Source organism: Protopterus annectens, chromosome 15.part0 (assembly GCF_019279795.1).
Source record: "Protopterus annectens isolate FY-2018-M chromosome 15.part0, PAN1.0, whole genome shotgun sequence".
Taxonomy (NCBI): Eukaryota; Metazoa; Chordata; order Ceratodontiformes; family Protopteridae; genus Protopterus; species Protopterus annectens.
Genome location: NC_056749.1, coordinates 258,684,886 through 258,707,830, shown reverse-complemented (window position 1 = coordinate 258,707,830; position 22,945 = coordinate 258,684,886). Strand labels below are relative to the sequence as shown.

The window sequence follows — 22,945 nt, the reverse complement described above, 5'->3', positions numbered from 1 at the left end:
TATTCTTCCCCTCAACGTGCTTTCTCCTGAAACCAAAAGAGTGGGAAAATATGGTTCAAGAAATCTCAGGGTCCTTTCCGTGACACAGGCTGCGTTCTCCCCCAGAGACAGAGGGGGAAAATCACAGGGAAGACTCTTCTTTCGGGGCCAAGGCAGACCGTGTAACCAGGGTTCCTGGGATTTTTTCCCTGGTCAATCTTACCAGCGCTCTTGAAGAGTGGCCTAACTCCTTTCCTCTGGAGGTGGTTGGGGGACGTTTCTTTACCCTTCTTCCTGGCTAACCATCACCACCGATTCTTGGGTACAAAGGATCATAACCAGAGGTTGTCATATCCCCTTTGATCTTTGTCCCGTCCCTTCAAAAAAATCTTCCTGATGTTCCACCCAGTCAAAGGGAAGAAACAGCATTAGAGATAGAAAAGCTGCTAAGAAAGAGTCATCCAAATAGTCCCTCTAGACAACATAGGATCCGGATTCTACTTAAGACTATTTTTGCTGCCAAAGAAAACAGGAGACTGGAGACCAATTTTGGATCTCAGTGTATTGAACAAGTTTGAGAGAGTAGAACAATTCTTGATGGTCACAATACAGTCTATCCTCCGGCTTTTGGAAAAAGATGATTGGATGTGCTCGATAGATCTTCAAGATGCGTACTACCACATCAAGGTGGACAGGCCATCAAGAAGATTTCTGCACTTCCGTGTGGGAGCCAGTCACTACCAGTTCTGGTACTGCCCTTCGGACTCTCTACAGCCCCCAGAGTGCTCACAAGGTGCATGGCAGTTGTCACAGCTCACTTCTGACTTCAAGGATTCCAGGTGTTTCCATACCTAGACGACTGGCTCATTTCCGCCCCCGCGAGACATCTACTGGAAAAATCCTTGGCATACTCTCTCCTCGCTGCTCAAAAGCTAGGCGTAACCGTAAACTGGCAGAAATCCAATCTCACCCCATCTCACTCGACAAAATTCATAGGGGTTATCTTGGACACAAAAAACTGCAGAGCTGCTATTCCAAAGCACAGAATTCTAATGATAGAGCAACAACTAATTCCAATCCTTTCAAAGGAAAAATCCATGGCTCACTCGGTTCTACAGCTGTTGGGTTCCAAGGCAGCCTCCATCACCATTGTTCCCTTGCCCAGGTTTCACATGAAGCTTCTATAATGGCTACTGCTCACCCAATGGTATCCTTTTTACCATCCTCTTTCAGCCTTTATTCGAGTAACCCACAGGTGCAAACAGGATTTAAATTGGTGGATGACGCACAATCTCTCACAATGGTCTCGCCCCTTCTCCCCCCAGCAACCCAAGGCCCCAGTCACCACGGACGCCTCCCTGATGGTGTGGGAGGGGGCTATGTCTGGGACACAGCCCCAGGCACTTGGTCCCAACTGGAGGTCCATCTGCATATAAATGTTCTAGAGCTGAGGGCGGTGCTTCTGGTGTTGCAAGCTTTCCATCCATTGCTGCCGTCTGGGACAATTGTGATTCAATCAGACAACAAGGTGGTGGTCTCGTACATCAACAAGCAAGGTGGAACCAAATCTTACCCCCTTTGTCAAGAGGCCATGAGGATATGGCAATGGGGATGGCTACCAACTGTTTTCTTGGAGTTCCAACGTGATAGCAGAAGTCTCAGCAGATGCATTCTTCAACCTCACGAGTGGTCCCTGAATCCCTTGATAGTGGCGGAAATCTTCCAATCCTGGGGCCGTCTTTGCAGCGACCTGTTTGAATCCCCGACAAGCTACAAATGCAACAACTACTTCACCCTTATTCCCCATCCAGGACAGTCACTCAGGGACGCTCTTGTCCACGATTGGCCCTTGGGTCTTATTTACGCATTTCCACCCTTTCCCCTCTTTCCCCAGTTTCTGAAGAAACTTCGGCGGTTGAAGAGCAAGGTAATCCTCATAACACCATATTGGCCTCGACAGATTTGGCTCCCCTTCCTTTGGCCTCATCTACTAGATCGACCATGGATTTTCCATCCAACCCTGGAGTTGATCTCACACCCACAGAACCTGATTCATCCAAACCTAAATAGCTTGAAGCTAACTGCTTGGCTACTCTATTTCCCCCGATTGCCAGGCAGAATGATCTTTCTTTACCAGTATGTGATATTCTCATTGCGTCTCATAAGTCTTCCACTAGAATTAGTTATCTGAGCAAGTGGAAAAGATTTACCTGTTGGCTGAAAGATAAACAAATAGACCCCTTTTCAGTACCAGTGTCGTTAATACTAGACTATCTGGCCGACCTGTTTCAATCGGATCTATCTGCCTCTACCATTAGAGTTCATTTGGCTGCAATTTCTAATTTTCATGAGTGTGTCCAAGATTCCTTTCATGCCCCATAAATTGTGCAAGACCTTCATAAAAGGTGTGAATCATCTGAAGCCACCTTTTAGAGAACCTATTCAACCATGGGATTTATCATTAGTTCTACAAGCTCTGACAATGGCACCTTTCGAACCAGCCTCTTCTTGCAACCTCAAGTATTTGTCATGGAAAACCTTGTTTTTGGTCGCTATTACTTCTGCCAGACCTATATCTGAACTACAGCTTTATGTATCGAGTCCATACTTGATTTTTCATAGAGGTAGTGTCTCTGAGAACTTATCAGTCATTTCTGCCTAAAGTGATCTCTGAAATGTCCATTAATCAAGCCATTGAATTGCCAGTTTTCTTTCCTCATCATTCAAACAGAGGAGAGTATTGCCTACATACCCTAGATATACACAGCCAAATCCATTTTTACTTAAACAGGACTAAACCCTTTCGCAAATCTGACCAGTTACTTTTGACCTTTTCTGGACCTTGATTAGGATCTGCTGTTGCTAATGTCGCATTAGCTAGATGGTTGAAAGACACCTTTTATTTACGCACAACGTAATATCTCGTTGCCTACCATGAAAGCTCATTCAACAAGGTTGGTGGCAACTTCTGCTGCCTTCCATGCCAGAGCTTCTTTACATGACATCTGTGCAGCTGCAAGTTGGGCTACGCCTCATACCTTCATCAGTCATTACAAACTGGATTTGGCCTCCAGGGGAAGAGCATCTTTCGGTTCTGTGGTGCTCAGGAATGTCCTTCCTTGTGAGCCTCCCAGGAACAGAGGTAGCTGGGGACTGTGTCCCATGCATAGGGAATGAACGAGGATTAACAATACCAAAGAATATTAATAATAAAGAAGTTATGTGTTACCATAAAGTTGCATCTGTATTGTTGATCCTTGTTCAGTCGTTATGACCCTCCCTCCTTCCCCCTCCTGTGGTTTCTAGTGGACCTCATTATCCGGTTCTCTTAGGTTATTTGATCAGAGGCAGCCTCTATCTTCTTTAACTTGCAAACTCAATCTGAGGTAATGGAGAGGGGGATTGTGGTTAAGAGTTTAGTTAGAGTTTGAAGCTGACGCAAGCTTGGAAAATGGCTGGCTCATTTCTGAGCTCGGAACTGATACCCATGCGTAATGACTTAACGAGGATCAACAATACAGATGGAATGTTATGGTAAGACACAACTTCTTTTTCTTCCTGTTTCACTGCTGCAGTCATCACATTCGTGTTGTCTGCTTGTAGTAGCCCTAAGTCAGCCTGGTTATCAATCTTGGGTCCTGCGTCGGTTGCTGTCATGTTCAGTGACGTCAAGTAGTCAGGGTTATAAAGCATGCAGCTGATGCCATCAGTCTTTCTTGCCATGTGGTGCCCGAAGCAGAAGCAGTTAAGTGCCGGTTGGCCTACTCCTGAAGTTTTCGTTTGTTTCAGAACCGAAGTCTTCAACTAAAGCCAAGTACCCCATTTGGGAAACTTTTTCTTGCTCTAAACTTATGTCAGTAAAAGTCAATAATTGTGTTTGTTGTGGAAAGCAAATACCTCATAAAGATTTTCATTTGTACTGTATTCCTTGCATAGGCCCTGACCACAACGTACCTTGCTCTTGGTTTTGCGCCTTATTTAAGCATCAAATTATACTTTGGCAGTGTATTTACGCTTCTAAATATTTTGGTACTCTGTTCAGTTATCCAGATATGTCTTTGGTAAGCCATCCAACTACTGACATTCCAAAAGCCCGCAAAGATAAACAGACAGGCCCCTAGGTCCAAAGCTGCCGACAACGGTTCTCCTAAGCCAGTTGCCAGTTCACTGATACTCAAGTGAGGTGCTTTCGCAGCCCCCTGATAGCAGCTACTTCAGATTCGCAGGCCTCTACTGAGTCCCATTTGGAGTCCGGTATGTCACGAGGTACTTCAGCTGTGGATCCTGCGGATTTCTCTACCTTGGATGGGTCCAGAGCCGCTGTGCAGGCACCGGCTTCAGAGGGTGTATTCAGGCCTACTGACTTGCATATTAAACAGACGCCATCTTCTTCTTCAAGGCCTAAAACTCGAACATGCTTAGAAAACAGACGCCCAGACCGCATGGTCAGGCCTCTGTGCCTAAAAAAACAAATAAGAATGGCTGAAGACCTTATTACTTTAGTCGGGGGAAGCCAACCTTCCCCCTCTGCGTCCTAGGACTGAAATTGCTTATGATACTTCTGACCAGGATTCTGAAATTTGTTTCCTCTGATGACCAAGTTTTACCCTTCTCTACTTTTGAGGATTCTGATGCAGAGGACTCTCTTCCCTCTGCTTCCGCCCCAGAGGATTTCTCTTTTGGTGAAAGCTTGCATACGTTTAGGGAGCATTTTCGTTGGGAAAGTCAGGATTACACTGATTCTAAAAGGAGGTTTAGCGATTTCTTACTCCTGCCCCAGCACAGGCCTTAAGCTATCCCTCCTGTACTAGACATTGTTGATGATGCCTTTTCAGAATCTAGCTTGACCTCTGACTCTCTACCTCCTGCTCCCAGAAAACCTGATGGATATTGCAGGGTCCCTGACTCTGGCAAGTTCCTTTTTAAAAATCCTACTGCGGATCCTGAGAACATTTTACAGGGACCCCAGGGCATTAAGGCTATTACTGGCAAAAATCATTCCCCTTCTGATAGAGACTCCAGGGTGCTGGATAGATGGGGTAATAAGGTATACACTTCTGCAACCATGGCCATTAGGGCCTTAAATTGCCAGTTTAATATGTTAAAGTATCAGCATCATATTACTGGATTGCTTAAACAGAAAATTATGTTGATTCCTGATTGTGCTGAAAATAAAGATTTACAAGATTTAATGCATTCTGCTGAACAAGTTGGAAAATATGCTTTGCAATGTGGTTTTGATTCACTAGAGGCATCTTGCAGGGCTGCTGTCACTGGGTCTGTACTTTAGAAGGCATGCTTGGATTAAGGAGCAGTCCTTGCCAGATCATGTTAAAGCTAAATTGCTGGATGCTCCATTAAATCAGGACAGCTTATTTGACAACAAAGCAGAAAAAGTTCTTAAAGATGGAGGAAAAAGCTAAATCTATGCAAACTGTTAGATTTCTTACAAGTACAGCCTCCCAAGATTTAGTAGGCATTGGCCATCTTAGAATTGGTACTTTCCTGCCTCTTCCAGGCCTTCAGTCCAAACCCAGAACCAGCAGAACACCCAGGCTTCAGTCCCAGGGTACGCACAGGACTAAGCAGTGGGGAACTCCCACTTCCAAATCCGGGAGTAGTAAGACTCCCCCATATGGTAAACTGTCTCAATGGCTTAATTTTAAAACTTCCAAGCACTTATCAACTGACTGCTCATTTTAGGGGGAAAGATTGCTCTGCAGGCAAATAACTGGAACTCATTACCCAGGGCAAATTGGTTTTAAATATAATTTCGCAAGGATACAGATTTCACTTCCACATGTTACCAACCCCTAACGGTTGGCCAGATCTACCCCCAAATCAGCGGGCAGAGGCACAAAAGCAAGTACTCTTTCTTAAGCATAAAGGCTATTCAAACTGTACCAAAAGAGGGAAAGTGACAGACAAGGTTTCTACTAAAGTCTTTTCCTGGTACCCAGAAAGGACAACTGATGGTGTCCTATCCTGGACCTTTCTTTATTAAACACCTTTTTGGTGATTCTAAAATTCAAGATGCTAACTCTTCACTAGTTGCTTCCAATGCTAGGCAAAGATGCCTGGTTGGCAACACTGGATTTAAAGGAAGCCTACTTGCACATCCCAATCAGGGAATCTTGCAGAAGATACTTTTACTTCAAAGCAGGCTATATGCACTATCTGTTCTCTGCACTGCCCTTTGGCTTATCTACTGCGCCCAGGGTGTTTACTAAGTGCCTAGCTCCAGTCATTGCATTTTGCAAGCAAAGAAATATTCAAATATACCCATACCTGAACGATAGTCTAATTCGGGCAGAAAGCCAGGACATACTTTTGAATCATCTAGCATTTGTACAAAAGGTGTTTACTTGTCTGGGGTACACCATAAACTGAACTCACATCTGGTACCCTGTCAAATTATATTCCTGGGAGCAAGCTTGAATACAAATTCCCAGATGGCTTTCTTCACACCAGAGAAACAGATTCATTTGACAACTTACTTCAAATTAGTGGCCACAAAAACCTTGCTATCCTCAAGGCAAATACTGCAACCTTGGGGTTCATGGCCTCATGCATTCTGCTAAATCCTTATGCAAGACTGCATATGAGGAAACTACAATGGTATCTAAAAAGCCTATGGTGTCAACTTTCTCAGGATCTAGAAGCAATGATACCTATCATGCCTCTCCTATGGTTGGAATTCCTTTGGTGGGCAGAGGCCTGCCACCAAAACAAGGGACTACCATTCACTCTACCCCCTGCCACCCAACCCCTAACAGACCCATCAGACTATGCATGGGGGGACTCACCTGGCAGGGAAGTGCATTCAGGGCAAATGGAATCAGTCAAATGCACCTGCATATCAATCAAAAAGAAAATTTAGCTGTACAGATTCCTCAGGCAGCTTTCAAGGACCACATTCTTCAGGACAATTAATGGTATAGACGGACAACATTGTTATGTTGTACATAAACAAGCGGGGGGGGGGTACCCATTCTTAAACCCTCTGCAGACTAGCCATGGCTCTGTGGAGCACAGCTTTGAGCTACCAAGTGCCATCTACAGGCTCAATTCTTGCCCGATAAACTAAATACACTGGCAGACGATCTAAGCAGAAATCTCATGAACCCACACAAGTGGAAACTGGAACCAAGGACTTTTAACATGTTGATAAACAAATGGGGGAGCCCAGATATAGACCTGTTTGCCTACCCCCAGAACTACCAATTGGACAAATTCTGCACAAGGACTCCCCACAAGCAAGCTTGGAAAGTAGATGCTCTGTCTTTCAGCTGCAAAAATCTATCAGTTTATGCCTTTCCTTTTCTGCCTCTCCTCTCCGAAGTTCTACTAAAGATCAAACAGGAACAACCAAGGATGATAATGATTGCACCAGACACCCACACTGGTGTACCCCCTCTTGCGCAGTGCGTCACAGCTAGCCCCATGGCACCTGACTTAGACCTCTGCCCTGCTGTCTTAGCAGGAGAGCCAGATTCTTCACCCCCAGCTTCAAACCCTGAACCTGGCAGCCTGGCTAATTAACTAATCTTTCCATTACCATCCCTCAGTAAAAGTTTGATATCATTTTGGAGGCAAGGAGGCCTAGTACTACAAAATCTTATACTAAAAAATGGAAAAGAATCTGTGCCTGGAAGCAAACTCAAGGGATGGGCACAGCAGCGCCCAGTTTACCTCAGATTCTTCGATATTTAACTGAGATGCTTCACAAGGGCCTTTCTTTTTCCTCCATCACAATTCATGCCTCAGCCATTTCAGCTCATTACAACACAGAACCACCCCCTCTTTTCTCGCCCATTGCTCAAACAGATGTCCTTCAAGGATGCATCTGCAGTCCTTACAAATGGGTTGTCCTGTCGTCAGGCAGCCCTTCGGTCGGCCGGATTCCAAAGTCTGGGTCTGGCCTCGGCTGGTGTCGCACTTCACCCGACGTCATAGCTGCAGTTATTCGGGTATAAAGGCATCAGCCGACGCCATTTTCCTCAGTCTTTCTTGCCGCATGGCGGCCGAAGCAGAAGCTGTTCGCAAGTGCCGGTCGGTCAGATCCAGAGATTACTACTACCGAATACTACTTCAAAGACTTCTAAAAAGCTAAGTACCCCGTTGGGGACTCTTTCTTGCCTCAGCCGATGTCAGAGAAAGTGAATAACTGTTTATCTTGTGGGAAACAAATACCTCATAAAGATTTCCACTCCTACTGTATACATTGCTTAGGCCCAGACCACGACGTAGCAGCTTGAAGACCACCCAGGAGAGCCCCAACTCCAGCCTGGGACCTTAACTTTATATTGGAAAAACTCGCTCTTCCTCCTTTTGAGCCAGCTGCAAGTGAATTACAGGCCCTTATGGCAGTGGAGCCTTTAATCATCTTTCATGCGGACAGGGTGTCCCTCAGGACCAATCCCTCATTCATGCCCAAGGTGGTATCCAGTGTGGCCCTTAATCAATCCATTCATTTGCCAACCTTCTTTTCTAATCCACAGAACAGAGGGGAATGGATACTGCACTCCTTAGATGTGCACAGACAACTTAGCTTTTACTTGGACAGGACTAAACCTCAAAGGAAATTTGAACTGCTGGTGGCATTTGCTGCAGGAGCAGAGGGAAAGATTATTTCAAAGCAAACCATTTCTAAATGGATAGGCCATTGCATTAATTTCTGCTATAAGCACCATGGAAAACCTATCCCACAGGGGATTAGACACCGTTCAACCAGGCCTGTATCTGCCTCTACAGCCTTTCTCAGAGGTGTCCCTACCAGAGACATCCTAGAAGCTGTTACCTGGAGTTCTGTACATACTTTCACCAAGCATTACCATCTGCCAGATGTCCTTCAAGGATGCATCTGCAGTCATCACATATGGGTTGTCCTGCCTCAGGCAGCCCTTCGGTCGGCCGGATTCCGAAGTCTGGGTCCGGCGTCGGCTGATGTCGCCCCTTCCCCAACGTTAGAACGCTTGGGGTATAAAAGCCTCAGCCGACGCCATCTTCCTCAGTTTTTCTTGCCGCATGGTGCTCGAAGCAGAAGCAGTTCGCAAGTGCCGGTCGGCCAGCTCCTGTAAGTTCGCTATCCGAAGACTTCAAAAGCTAAGTACCCCGTTGGGGACTCTTTCTTGCCTCAGCCGATGTCAGATAAAGTTAATTGTTTAACTTGTGGGAAACAAATACCTCATAAGGATTTCCACTCTTATTGTCTTCCCTGCTTAGGCCCAGACCACGACGTCTCGGCCTGTTCAGCCTGCGCTTCCTTCAACCGACGCACTCTTAGACGTCGGTCAGAGTTAGCAGAAGAGTTTTTTGGGGCTAGTTTTTCATACAAAATGCCGTCGGAAACCCCGACATCACATTTAATTAAGAAACGGAAAGACAAGGACCGACACACGCGGGCCGCGGTTTCGGCTGAAACCGCAGCTAGGCCTACCGCGAGTGTCTCTGTCTTGGCTGATGCAGAGTCCTTGGAACTTCCAAACCCTGAAACAATACAACCGACAGTCTCGGCCCCGGAGGCTCCTACCGAGTCGGTTACAGAATTGCCTTCAGAAACTGGTGTATTGGAATCTGCCGACACCATACCTTTAGACAAAACTACTCCAGCACGTGGTGCAGCCAGACCTCCTGCATCCATGTCCATTAAAGCCTTCACCAGGGCTAAAGCTGCAAAACACACTAAAGCCATGCCTCCCAGGGTTATTCCTCAGGGACCCTCTTCTAGTTCACAGATTCTAACCTTAGCAGAGGACCTTATCTCTTTAATCAGGGGCTCTCAGCCCCATCCTGACAGGGGCTCCCAACCTCCTCTAGACAAAAGGCCCAGGGTGGACCCCCTGATCCCCTTTCCTCAGAGGAGGCCTCTGATGGCTTGGATCACTCTGACTACCAGGAGGAGGCTTATTCGGCCTACGAGGATTCGGATGCAGAGGAATCTATCCCCTCAGCCTCCCCTCCTGAAGAGCTTTCCTTTGGGGAGACCCTTCACACTATGAGAGAGCATTTCAAATGGCAGGGCCAGGAATATTCTGACTCCAGGAAAAGACTAAGAACTTCTCTTCATTTACCTCAGCATAGACCTTTGGCTATTCCTCTTGTTTAAAAATGTCATTGATGATGTGTATTCTGAATCTAGTATGACCCCTGACACTCTGCCTCTGGCCCCTGTCAAGCCCAATAGGTATTACAGGGTCCCGGACACACACAATTTTCTTTACAAGGCCTACTCTGCTGATCCTGAAACTATTTCACAAGGCCCTAAAGGGGTTGCAGCTGTTACTACTAAGAACCCACTCCCCTCTGCAAAGGAGTCCAGGGCATTAGAGAGATGGGGTAAAAAAAGTGTATACTTCTGCCACTCTTGCTATGAGGGCATTAAATTGTCAATTTCATATGATACAGTACCAAGAGTATTTGTTAGAAGAAATGCATAAAAAACTGTCTTCTACTGAACCCCTTGACCGTAAATCCCTTCAGGATCTGGTACATAACTCCCAGCAGGTTAGCAACCATTTCTTGCAGTGTGGTTATGATGCATTGGAAGCTTCATGTAGGTCAGCAATGACGGGTGTTGTCATACGTAGACATGCTTGCCTGAAGGAACAATCTCTGCCAGACCATGTTAAAGCTAAGCTTTTGGATGCTCCACTGGAAAAGCAAAAGTTATTTGGTTCCACTGCTCAAGAAGTCCTTAAGAAATTTGAGGAAAAGGCAAAATCTGTACAAACAGTTAAGGATTTTCTTCAAGTCCAGCCGCCTAGATTCAGCAGAAATTGGCCTTCCAAGAATTGGTCCTTTCCGGACACAGAAAGATTTCAAAGGGGCAGGAACAGGCGTGCCAGAGGTAGAGGGCAAGCTAGGGGCTCCTACAGAGGCAGTAAATGGCAACCTCCAATCCAGACAGGCAGTTCAGGACCTGCAACTGCTGCACAAGGACAAACTCAATGACTTTGCTTTGAGTCCGCCAACCAGGGCTCAATTAGAAGCACCTTTGGGCGGAAAGCTTTCTTTATTCTCAAAAAATTGGCACAACATTACAAGAGACAAATGGACACTCCAATTAATAGACAACGGATACAGGTTCCATTTCCACACATTGCCAAAAAGAAAAGGCATGCCAGGTCTGCCACCAAATCAAAGGGCAGAGGCTTTGAAACAAATCTCAAACTTACTACAAATGAAAGCCATAGAAAAAGTTCCTTTTCCAGAACAAGGCCAAGGATTTTACTCCAGGCTTTTCCTTTTTCCAAGAAAAGAGTATCAAGGGATTACTTCAGTGTCACTGCTTGACAGAGGCACAGCAAAATGATAGGCATAGTTTTTATTCAAACTAAAGGGGTGGCGGAAGCCACATAACTATGGGCTAGGCTTATAAATGCCCTTGGGCAGATAGCCTAGTATGAACTTATGAACCAATTCTCGACTTGTCCGCACTGAATACTTATCTCATTGTGCCAAAATTCAAAATGCTGACTCTACAGCAACTCCTTCCCATGCTGGGCCCTCAAGGAGTCATACCTGCATGTCCCTATCAAACAAAGTTGCAGAAGACACCTCAGATTTCTTGCAGGGTCAGAGCATTATCAATTCTCAGCATTGCCCTTTGGCATATCTACTGCGCCCAGAGTATTCACGAAATGCCTGGCATCAGTAATTGCACACTGCAGACTTCAGGGGATTCAAATATATCCATATCTGGACGACTGCCTTATACAAGCGGACAACCAACAAACTTTGATAAAGGACTTGAATTATGCCATCAATCTTCCACAGGCCTTGGGATATACAGTCAACATGCACAAATCAAGACTTGTTCCATCCCAAAGAATAACCTTTCTGGGTGCGGACCTACATACAACCACTCAAATGGCTTATCTCACAGAGGAAAAACAGACAGCTACCGGATTACTTCAAGAATCTGACAAGGCAAACTCAGCTGACTGCAAGGCAAATCCTGCAGGCCCTGGGTTACATGGCATCCTGTATTCTTTTGATTCCACAAGCAAGGCTTCATATGAGAAAGCTACAGTGGTACCTAAGGACTTTATGGACTCAGCACAGTCACAGTTTGGAAACTTTAATCCCACTCATTCCATGCCAAAACAAGGAATTTCTGTGGTGGGCTCAGGCCAGCCAGTCCAACAGGGGGTTGCCCTTCACAAAGCCAAAAACCTCCCAAACTATTACAACGGACGCTTCAGACCTAGGTTGGGGAGCACACATGGAGGGCAGAGGTATACAAGGACAGTGGTCCGCGAAGGAGCTACGCATGCACATAAATCAAAAAGAAATGCTAGCAGTGATACATGCAATCGAGGCCTTCAAAATCTTTCTGCATCAAGGCCACCTACTAAGGATAGACAACACCACAGTTATGTGGTACATAAACAAGCAAGGAGGTACCCATTCCTACCCTCTTTGCAGACTGGCAATGAATCTATAGGATCTTTCCTTGAATCTCAGTATACAGCTACAAGCTCAGTTTGTGCCAGGGAAAGACAATGCACTGGCGGACAGCTTAAGCAGAAATATCATGGATGCACACGAATGGATGCTGTACCCAGACATCTTCCAACAGATAACATAATCTTGGTGGAGCCCGGACATAGATCTATTTGCATCCCCCCACAATCACCAACTGAAGAAATTCTGCTCAAGGACATACCACCCACAAGTGTGGAGAGTGGACGCCCTCTCTTTCAGCTGGAGAAATCTGACAGTGTATGCATTTCCTCCTATCCCATTAATGACCAAGGTGTTACTGAAGATCAGGACAGAGCAGCCAAAAGTGATTCTGATAGCTCTGGACTGGCCAAGACAGCACTGGTACCCACTGCTAAGGAGCATGTCACGTACAAAACCATGGCCTCTGCCTCTATGGCCACTTCTACTGACACAGCACAGATACAAAACTCTACATTCCAACCTGAAAACATTGCAACTAACAGCGTGGAGAATACCTTGACTCCTCCTCACAGAGAGTGAAGGATATTATTATGGAAGCTCGCCGCCCTTCCACAAAAAAGGCATATTCAGCAAAATGGAAAAGATTTCTCATCTGGAACACCACAAAGGGCCTAGATGCGACAGTGATGAACATGGCACATATCCTGGAATATTTGGCAGAAATGTTCCACAATGGCCTGTCTTACTCTTCTATTAAGATTCATGCTTCAGCAATTTCAGCAGAGTACAATACTGATCCACCTGTCTTTTCTCATCCTCTCCTAAGGCAGTTTCTAAGAGGAATCAAAAACATCAAACCTCCTCGGAAACCACCTCTTCCTGCTTGGGAGCTTAATTTCACTTTGGAAAAACTAACACTGCCTCCATTTGAACCAGCAGCATCTGCAGATCTACAGCACCTTTCATGGAAGACTGCCTTCCTTCTGGCAATAACCTCAGCAAGAAGGGTTTCGGAATTGCAGGCCCTGATGGCAGTGCAGTCATTCATTATTTTTCACCAGGACAGTTTCATTAAGAACTAATCCTACTTTTATGCCAAAGGTGGTATCCAGGGTTTCATTGAATCAAGCCATTCACTTCCCTACCTTCTTCCAAATCCACAAAACAAAGGGGAGAAACTGCTGCACACCCTGGACATTCACAGACAGTTGCGCTACTACTTGGACAGAACTAAAGGTATCAGAAAAGCTGACCAGCTGCTAGTAGCATATGCTGCTGGTGCTCAAGGAAAAGCAATTTCCAAACAGACTATTTCAAAATGGATAGGAAATTGCATTCGCTTTTGTTACTCATTTCATGGAAAGACTGTACCAGCTAACATAAGACCTCATTCTACAAGAGCCACAGCCACCTCCACAGCCTTCTTAAGAGGGGTGGCTACAAAGGACATTTTAGAAGCTGCCACATGGAGCTCCGTGCATACATTTGCCAAGCATTACAATTTACCTTTATATTCCAGATCCAGAGCAGGCTTTGCTACGGCTGTCCTGCAGGGTATCTTAGCTACACCATCCTTTTCCTAGTTCCTCCACCCCCAGATTGGCTATGGTATTCTACCCATATGTGATGACTGCAGATGCATCCTTGAAGGACATAGTACAGTTTTGTACCTACCATAAATGTAGATGTCCGATAGGTATGCATCTGCAGTCAAGTACCCTCCCTCCCTTCCCTCTGTGGTATTCCTAGAGGTGCTTACCTCTATTAGCTAGCTGGGGGATCTATTATGAGTGTAATTGTTTTATACATACAGCTTATATATATATATATATATATATATATATATATATTTTGCAAATGTTTGGATTTTTTATTGCATTTCTCCAAATTTAGCCTTCCTAGAGGGCACCTGGCATCTGGGGCAAGAAAAACTGAGGAAGATGGCGTTGTCTGACGCTTTTATACCAGGCTCTGGCGTTGGGGAAGGGCGACATCAGCCCGGCGGACCCAGACTTTGGAATCCGGCCGACCGAAGGGCTGCCTGAGGCAGGACAAACCCATATGTGATGACTGCAGATGCATACCTATCGGACATCTACATTTATGGTAGGTACAAAACTGTACTTTTTCTGTAAATCCAGAGCTGCTTTTGCCATTGCAGTCTTGCAGGGCCTTGTAGCTGGTCCTAATACTATCTAAATTTCTCCTCCCAACCTTAGCTTTGGGAATCTACCCAAACACTTATAAATGTAGTCTGATTATGTGCATCTGGATCTCCAGCTTGACAAAAACTATTCTATTTTCTTTTTAATGTAGATTTTTGCAGTACTTGTTGATTTTCACTTCAAAGACTCTTAGACACACACTTTGCAGAACAAAAATTAGAAGATAAAGGAAGAAAAAGAAGTATATGTATTTATTGTTTTTGTTAAAAGATGTATGATTGGGCTAAAGAGATTATTTCTCAGAGAAGAAAAGAGAAAGATTTGCAGCTAAAGCAAGAAAGAAGTGTTTGTATAAAGATTGGATTTTGTATTTGTATATATATGTTATGTTGTATATATGTATATGTTTTTGTTTTTAAGTATTTTTGTCTTTTTTTTGTTTTGTATTTTTTTTTTTGAGGAAAAAAAAAAAAACATTTCATTGTTTGTGTAGCAGCAGCTTTCTGAGACTTTGGTCTTTTTCAGAAAGTATTTTAAAAGCAGCCATATAAATGTGATAGAAGAGCATAACATATTCAGCAATAATGTCCTGAAGTTAGCTCATTATTGAGTAGATACTTCAACTTTATTTATTTTCTCTAATCATTATTTCTTAGCAAAGATTATTCTTGTGAAGTTGTTTTAGTTTCTCTATTTTTTTGACTAGCTTATAAATATATGCTTATAAGTAGTTAGAGCTGATTTGATTCAGACAATTAGTTCTTCAGCTATGCTTGCAGAAAGCTAACAGATATATTACAGCAGAAGATTATATTTATATATTTATATATTATACAAAGATAGATTTGATAAGAAGAATATAAAAGAATTATTAGACCCCTTGATTAAGAAGAAAGAAAAAAACGGCTTAAGAGAGAAAGCAGAAGAAGATTGAAATAAAGATACAAGAGAAAAAAGAAAGAAGAAAAGAAAAACCAAAAAAGAAAACAAAAAAAAAAAACAAAAAAAAAAAAAGAAAAACCAAAAACCAAAAAAGAACCAAAAAGAAGACATGACAGAACAGAAAAAAATAAAAGAAAAGAAAAACTGCAGACCCCCTCAAAGACCAAAAAAAAAGAAAAAAGAAGAAAAACAAAAAATGAAAAACAAAAAAAAAAGCCCCAAAAAGCCACACAGAACCCCCTGAAAAACAGAAAAACCCCCAAAAGAAACCCAAGACAGAAAGCAACACAGCCAGCCCAGGAGCGGAGCCAAAACAACAGACAAAAACAGAAAAAAAAAATAAAAGGAAAAAAAAAAAAAAAAAAAAAAAAGACAAAAAATAAAAGGAAAAAAAAAATAAAAAAAAAAAAAAGAGGAACATGGGGATATAAAGGAAAAGAAAAAAAAAGATATTGGGAAAAAAAAAAAAAAGTAAGGGTTTTGAAAAAAAAAAAAAAAAAAAAAAAAAAAAATAGAAAAAAACGGGAGAAAAATTTGAAAAGAAAAAAAAAAAAAAAAAAAAAAAAAAAAAAAAAAAAAAAAACAAAAAGAAAAAAAAAAAAAAAAAAAAAAATAAAACCAGAAAAAAAACAAACCCAAAAGACACCCCCCATTCAGACAAACACCAGAAACCCCCGACCAAAAGACCACCCACACCACAAAACCAAAAAAGCACAAAACAAACCCAGAACAAAAAAAAAAAAAAAACCAAAAAAAAAAAAAAGACCCAACCCCCCAAAAAATAATCTGAAACACCACAAAAGACACAAAAAGACACAAAACAAACTGCACCCAAACCAAACCACCACCAAAACCCCAGCAAAGAAGCAGCCCACACCAGAAGCCAGAAGAAGCAGAAAAAGCAAAAAACAAGCCCCCCGGAGGCAGCACAGCCCCAAGCCAACACAAGAAGCCGCAAAGCCAGCACCAGGGCAGCAAGCCCAGCCAGCCAGAAACACACAGCACAGCCCCCAGCAGCACAGCTGAGCACAAGCCAGCACAGACCCAGACCCAAAAGAAGCAGCCACAGCCAACAGAAGGAGACAGCTAGAAGGCAAGACAGACAGCAAAGCAGGCAGCCAGACAGCAAGGCTGCACAGCCCAAGACAGCAGCCAGGAGAGACAAGGAACACAAGCAAGGAGGGACAGAGAGCAAGCAGGAAAAGAAAGGTATAAATATAGGAAAACAAAACAAAAAAAAACTAGACATAAACTAATAGAAAAGGAAAAGTATGTTGCAAAGGAAGGAAAAAAACAGCAAAAACTTTGGGAAGGAAACAGGCTGTTGGTGGCAACAGAAGGGTGTGAGCTGTTGTGAGAAAGAGGAAAGAAAAGAAGGAAAAAAAAAAGAAGTATATAAAGGATATAAATAAAAAAGAAAGGAAGGAAAAGATGTATGATTTTTTTGGTTTGAAGAAGGAAAAAAGGAAAAAAATATATTTGAAGATGAAAGTGAGAAAAGAAAAAGAAAAAAAAAAAAATGATGTTTTTAGAAATTTTTTAAAGCACAATACATTTGGAAGAACTTTTTTTTTTTCCTGTTTACACCTGACATCTGGGGCAAGAAAAACTGATGTAATGGTGTCTGCTGCATGCTTTATTCCCCTGACTACCTGACATCACGGAAGATGACAGTCAGCGACGCAGGACCCAATTCTTTGATAATCAGGCCGACTGAGCGCTACTGCTAGCAGATAACCCAAATGTGATGGCTGCAACAGTGAATGCGCTCTAACATCTACATTTATGGTAAGTGTACACAACTGTACTTTTTCTCTCTTTAAAGATGGGAAAATCATTGAGTCCACCTTTGAGCTTTTATTTTTGCTAAATGAATGGGATGTATTTTTTTAAATAAGACTGGAAAAGGTGAGTTAAAATTGCTTCTATAAATTTGATGTCATTTCCTGACTTTGCTCCTTTACGTTTCAGGTAAAGCTAACAAAAGTGGTAACAGATCGCATGACATGGAGCAGGGTGCAGAAGAGGTAAGACAAGAAAGAGGAAGTGCTGCTTTCTGAACTGTAATTGTATGTGTATGAAATTTTTTTTTTCTCATCTGTCTGTGTAGTTTTTTAAGATGATTCTTGCAGCAGAGAAGATTATAACTACAGCAGTTCAGCTCATTTTGGTGTACTGAATCCAGCTGCACATAACTGTGGTTTACTAGATGTTCTTCGTGTTTCACTGTTGCAGTCATCACACTTTGGTAATCTGCCTGCAGGTAGCCCTCAGTCAGCCCGAATACCAGAGACTTAGTATTTTTGCATCAGATGTTGTCACTCCAGGACTGACGTCAGGTCATCAGGGTTATAAAAGTAGGGAGCCAGACGCCATTACACCAGTCTTTCTTGCCTAGGAGCCCGAAGTAGGAGCAGTTCGCAAGGGTCGGTCGCTACCTGAATTTTCGTTTACGAATTGAATAATCCTGAAGTTTTTTAAAGCTAAGTACCCTGTTGGGGATCCTTTTTTCTTGCTCTTACCGATGTCAGGAAAAAGTTAACAATTGTCTTGCGTGTGGAAAGCAAATACCTCAGATTTTCTGTCTTACTGTGTCACCTGTTTAGGCCCAGACCACAACGTTCTTTACTGTCTGTTTTCTGCCTTGTTTAATGCCCGAACCATTAGTCTTCGGGCTCTTTGTTGCTAATCTCTTTCTCTTGATCTCCGTATTCTGAAATGGCTTCGGGAAGCATTACGATAACCGATCTTCAGAAAAAACGTAAGGATAAAGACCGAGACAAACCACCCTTCTGCGCATCACTCATCAGACCCATCATAGAGTACAACTCCCCATTTGGGATGTACCTTACAAGACACCTGCAACAGCTGTGAAGACCACAGAAGTGCCTCACCAAGAGGATCACCGGCCACAATCAGATGCCCTATACAGCTCGACTGAAGATACCCCAGCTGTACTCTGTTGCCTACCGCCTACTCAGAGGTGATCTATGCCTGACGTACAAGGCCATGTCCAACCCAGAATTGATGGACATGCTGCACCTTAAGAAAACCATAACCGCTCGAGCTAGAAGCTCTAGGGATCTAAACTTCATCACAATAATAAATAGGACATGCTGCAGGGATAGATTCCTGTCCCAGAGACTTCCCATGCTCTGAAACAAGATTCCAATCTACATTAGGCATACCTCCTCGCTAACGCTCTTCATGAGACACCTTGAGTGGAATGAAGTAGAAAGTTTACCCTGGGGATCACTTCAGTGGCTCTGCTGGACAGTGTCACAGGGAACTACTCTAAGTGGGCAGTGAAAGACAACACAATTCCGGCTAGGCTTATAAATGCATTTGGACAGATAGCTTAGTACCTACGTATGAACCTATAGGTCCAAAACTGCCAATGACGCTTTTGTTAAGCTAGTCGCCAGTCCGCTGGTACTCAGTGAGGCACTTTCGCAGACCCTAATGCCCGCTTTATTGGATTCTACTGAGACCCATTCGGAGTCCAATATGCCACCAGACTCTTCGACTATGGAACCTGTAGATGTCTCTACCTTGGATTGGTCTGGAGCCGCTGTGCAGGCTCTGGCTTCTGAGGCAGTTCTTTGCTCAACTAATGTTACTCAAATCCACAACTTTTTCAACCAAAACTACTGAGTTTCTTAGGCCCAGAGTACGTACTTCTCCTTGAAAACCAGTGACCAAAGCGCTACCATGCCACAAAAACAAATGCTTAGAATGGCAGAAGACCTTATTACTCTGATTAGGGAAAGTCGGCCTTACATTGCTAAGAGAGAGTCCAGTCCCCTTCAGCTTCTGCAGATCAGGAGTCCGATGAGACTGAGGTTTTTAATTATAAAGGCATGCCCTTATCTGCTTATGAGGATTCAGATGCAGAGGAATCCTTTTCCTCTGCCTCCCCTCCAGAGGATTTTTCTTTTGGTGAAACCTTACGTACCTTAAGAGAGCATTTCCACTGGGAATGCCAAGACTATCCTCAGTCCAGAAAGCGACTCAGAGAATTTCTAGAGTTGCCTCAGCACAGGCCTTTAGCAATACCCCGTGATGATCTTCGTGTTTCACTGTTGCAGTCATCACATTTGGGTTATCTGCTTGCAGCAGTCCTCAGTCGGCCTTATTATCAAAGTCTTGGGTCCTGCGTTTGTTAATGTCTCAACTTCTGTGACGTGAGGTAGGGGTATAAAGCATGCAGCCGACTCCATTACGTAAGCCTTTCTTGCCGTGCGGTGCCCGAAGCAGAAGCTGTTCACAAGGGCAGGTGGGCCGACTCCTGAGATTTTCATTTTCGAGTTTCAGATCTGAAGTCTTCAGCTAAGCTAAGTACCCCATTGGGGATCCTTTTTCTTGCTCTAAACTGATGTCAGTAAAAGTTAATGACATTTCTTGTGGAAAACAAATACCTCATAAAGATTTTCATTCGTACTACATTCTTTGCTTAGGCCCAGACCACTACGTAACTTGCTGTCAGTTTTGTGCCTTATTCAAACCTCGTACTATTCGTCGTCTGTTCATTTACGCTTCCAGATATTTTGGTACTCAGTTCAATTATCCAGAAATGGCTTCGGTAAGCCACCTGACTACCGACTTTCTGAAAAAGCGCAAAGATAAAGACCGAGACAGACTGAATAGGTCCAGAGCTGCCGACGACGCTTCTCCTAAGCTAGTCACCGGTACTCAGTGAGGCGCTTTTGCAGCCCTTGGTACCTGCTACTTCAGATTTGTAGGCCTCTACTGTGACCCATTCAGAGTCAAGTGTGCTGCGAGATGCTTCGATTGTGCAACGTACAGATGTCTCTACCTTGGATGGGTCCAGAGCCGCTGTGCTGGCACCATCTTCTGAGGGTGTATTCATGCCTACTGACTTGCATATTAAACCAACGCCATCTTCTTCAAGGCCTAAAATTCTATCCATGCCTAGAAAACAGACGCCCAGACCGCATAGTCAGGCCCCTATGCCTAAAAAAGAAATAAGAATGACTGAAGACCTTATTTCTCTAATCAGGGAAAGCCACCCTTCCCCCTCTTGATACCTATGACTGATTTTCCTTCTGATATTTCAGATCAGGATTCTGAAATTTCTGTTTTCTCTGATGACCAGGATTTGCCCTTGTCTACCTGTGAGGATTGTGATTCAGAGGACTTCATTCCCTCTGCTTCCCCTCCAGTAGGATATTTCTTTTGGTGAAACCTTGCATACTCTTAGGGAGCATTTCCGCTGGGAAAGCAGGGATTACTCAGACTCCAAAAAGAAGCTTAGGAAATTCATAAACCTGCCTCAGCACAGGCCTTTAGCTATCCCTCCTGTACTGGACATTGTGGATGATGCTTTCTCGGAATCTAGCCTGGCCCCTGACACTTTACCTCCTGCTCCCAGAAAACCTGATAGGTATTACAGGGTACCTGACTCACAAGTTCCTCTTTAAAAATCCTAGTGAGGATCCTGAGACCATTTCACAGGAACCTAAGGGCATTAAGGCTACTACTGCCAATAATCCTACCTCTCTGATAAAGACTCCAGGGCACTGGATAGATGGGGTAAGAAGGTATACACTTCTGCAACCTTGGCCATTAGGGCCTTAAACTGCCAGTTTCATATGTTAAGTATCAGCAGCATATTATTGGATTGCTTAAACAGAAAATGATTCCTAACTGCGCTGAAAGTAAAGAATTACAGGATTTAATGCATTCTGCTGAACAAGTTGGAAAACATACTTTGCAATGTGGTTTTGATTAATTAGAGGCATTTTGCAGGGCTGCTGTCACTGGGTCTGTGTTTAGAAGGCATGCTTGCCTTAAGGAACAGTCTTTGCCAGATCATGTTAACGCTAAATTACTGGATGCTCCCTTAAACCAAGAATGCCTGTTTGGCAACAAAGCAGAAGTCGTCCTTAAAAAGATGGAGGAAAAAGCTAAATCTATGCAAGCTGTTAGATTTCCTGCAAGTACAGCCTCCCAGATTTTAGTAGGCATTGGCCCTCTAAGAATTTTTCCTCTACTCCCTCTTCCAGGCCTTCTCAATCCAAACCGAGAACCAGCAGAACAACCAGGCTTCAGTCCCAAGGTACTCACAGGCCTAAGCAGTGAGGAGCTCCCAATTCCAAAGCAGGAAGTAGTAAGACTCTCCCCCTATGGTAAACTGTCTCAATGACTGAACTTTAAACATTCCAAACCCTGCTCAACTGACTGTTCTTTTATGGTGAAAGATTGCCCTGCATGCAAAAAATTGGGAACTCATTACCCAGGAGAAATGGATTTTAAATGCAGCTTCCCAAGGATACAGATTCCACTTCCACTCCTTACCAGCCCCAAACAGTTGGCCAGACCTGCCCCCAAATCAGTGGGCAGAGGCTTCAAAGCAAGATGTTCATCGTGTTGCAGTCATTACATTTGGGTATTCTGCTGGCAGGTTGCCCTCAGTCGGCCTGATTAACAAAGTCTTAGGTCCTGCGTTGGTTGCTGTTTCTTCTTCCATGACGTCAGGTAGTCAGGGGTATAAAGCATGCAGCCGACACCATTACATCAGTCTTTCTTGCCGCACAGTGCCCCAAGCAGAAGCAGTTCGCAAGTGCCAGTTGTCAGACTCCTGAAATTTTCGTTTTCGAGTTTCAGAACCGAAGTTTTCAACTAAAGGCTAAATACCCCGTTGGGGAAACATTTTTTTCTTGCACCTTACAGATGTCCGTAAAAGTTATTAATTGTATTACTTGTTGGAAGCAAATACCTCATAAGGATTTTCATTTGTACTGTATTCCTTGCCTAGGCCCTGACCATGACGTACCTTGCTGTCGGTTTTGTGCTTTATTTAATCAGCGTACTATCCGTCGTCTGTACATTTTTGTTTCAAAATATTTCAGATCTCTGTTTAATTATCCAGAAATGAGTTGGCCATCTGACTACCGGAATACTGAAAAAACACAAAGAAAGACAGATGGGCCGTTGCAGTCCAAAACTGCCGACAACTCTTCTAAGCCAGTTGTCAGTTCGCCGGTACTCAGTGAGTCGCTTTCACAGCCCCTGGTACCCGCTACTTCTGATTCGCAAGCCTCTACTGAGAACCATTCGGAGTCCGGTACGCCGTGAGATGCTTTACATATGGAACCCGCGGATGTCTCTACCTTGGATGGGTCTGGAGCTGCTGAGCAGCCACCGGCTTCTGAGGGTGTACTCAGGCCTGCAGACTTGCATATTAAACCAACTCCAATTTCAGTGCTAAGGTCTAAATTTCGATCCATGTCTAAAAAAATCGAGGCCCAGGCCACATGTTCAGGCCCCTATGCCTAAAAAACAAATGATCAAAATGGCTGAAGATTTAATTACTCTAATTGGGGGTAGTCAACCCCCATCCTCCAAGAGGCCTAGGATTGAATTTGACTATGAATCTTCTGAACTGGACTTGGTTTCTTCAGACTCTTCTAATGATCTGGATTTGT

General features: G+C 43.8%; 1 protein-coding gene across 1 annotated transcript in view; it reads left to right on the top strand.

Annotated features, from left to right (window-relative positions):
• Positions 1–22,945, top strand: part of ATRX (ATRX chromatin remodeler) — a 3,779,564-nt gene that overhangs the window by 30,549 nt on the left and 3,726,070 nt on the right. The window contains exon 2 of the mRNA XM_044057254.1: positions 17,469–17,524. Within this exon, the coding sequence (XP_043913189.1) occupies positions 17,504–17,524 (21 nt within the window). The 5' untranslated portion in view covers positions 17,469–17,503. The remainder of the gene's footprint in view (positions 1–17,468; positions 17,525–22,945) is intronic.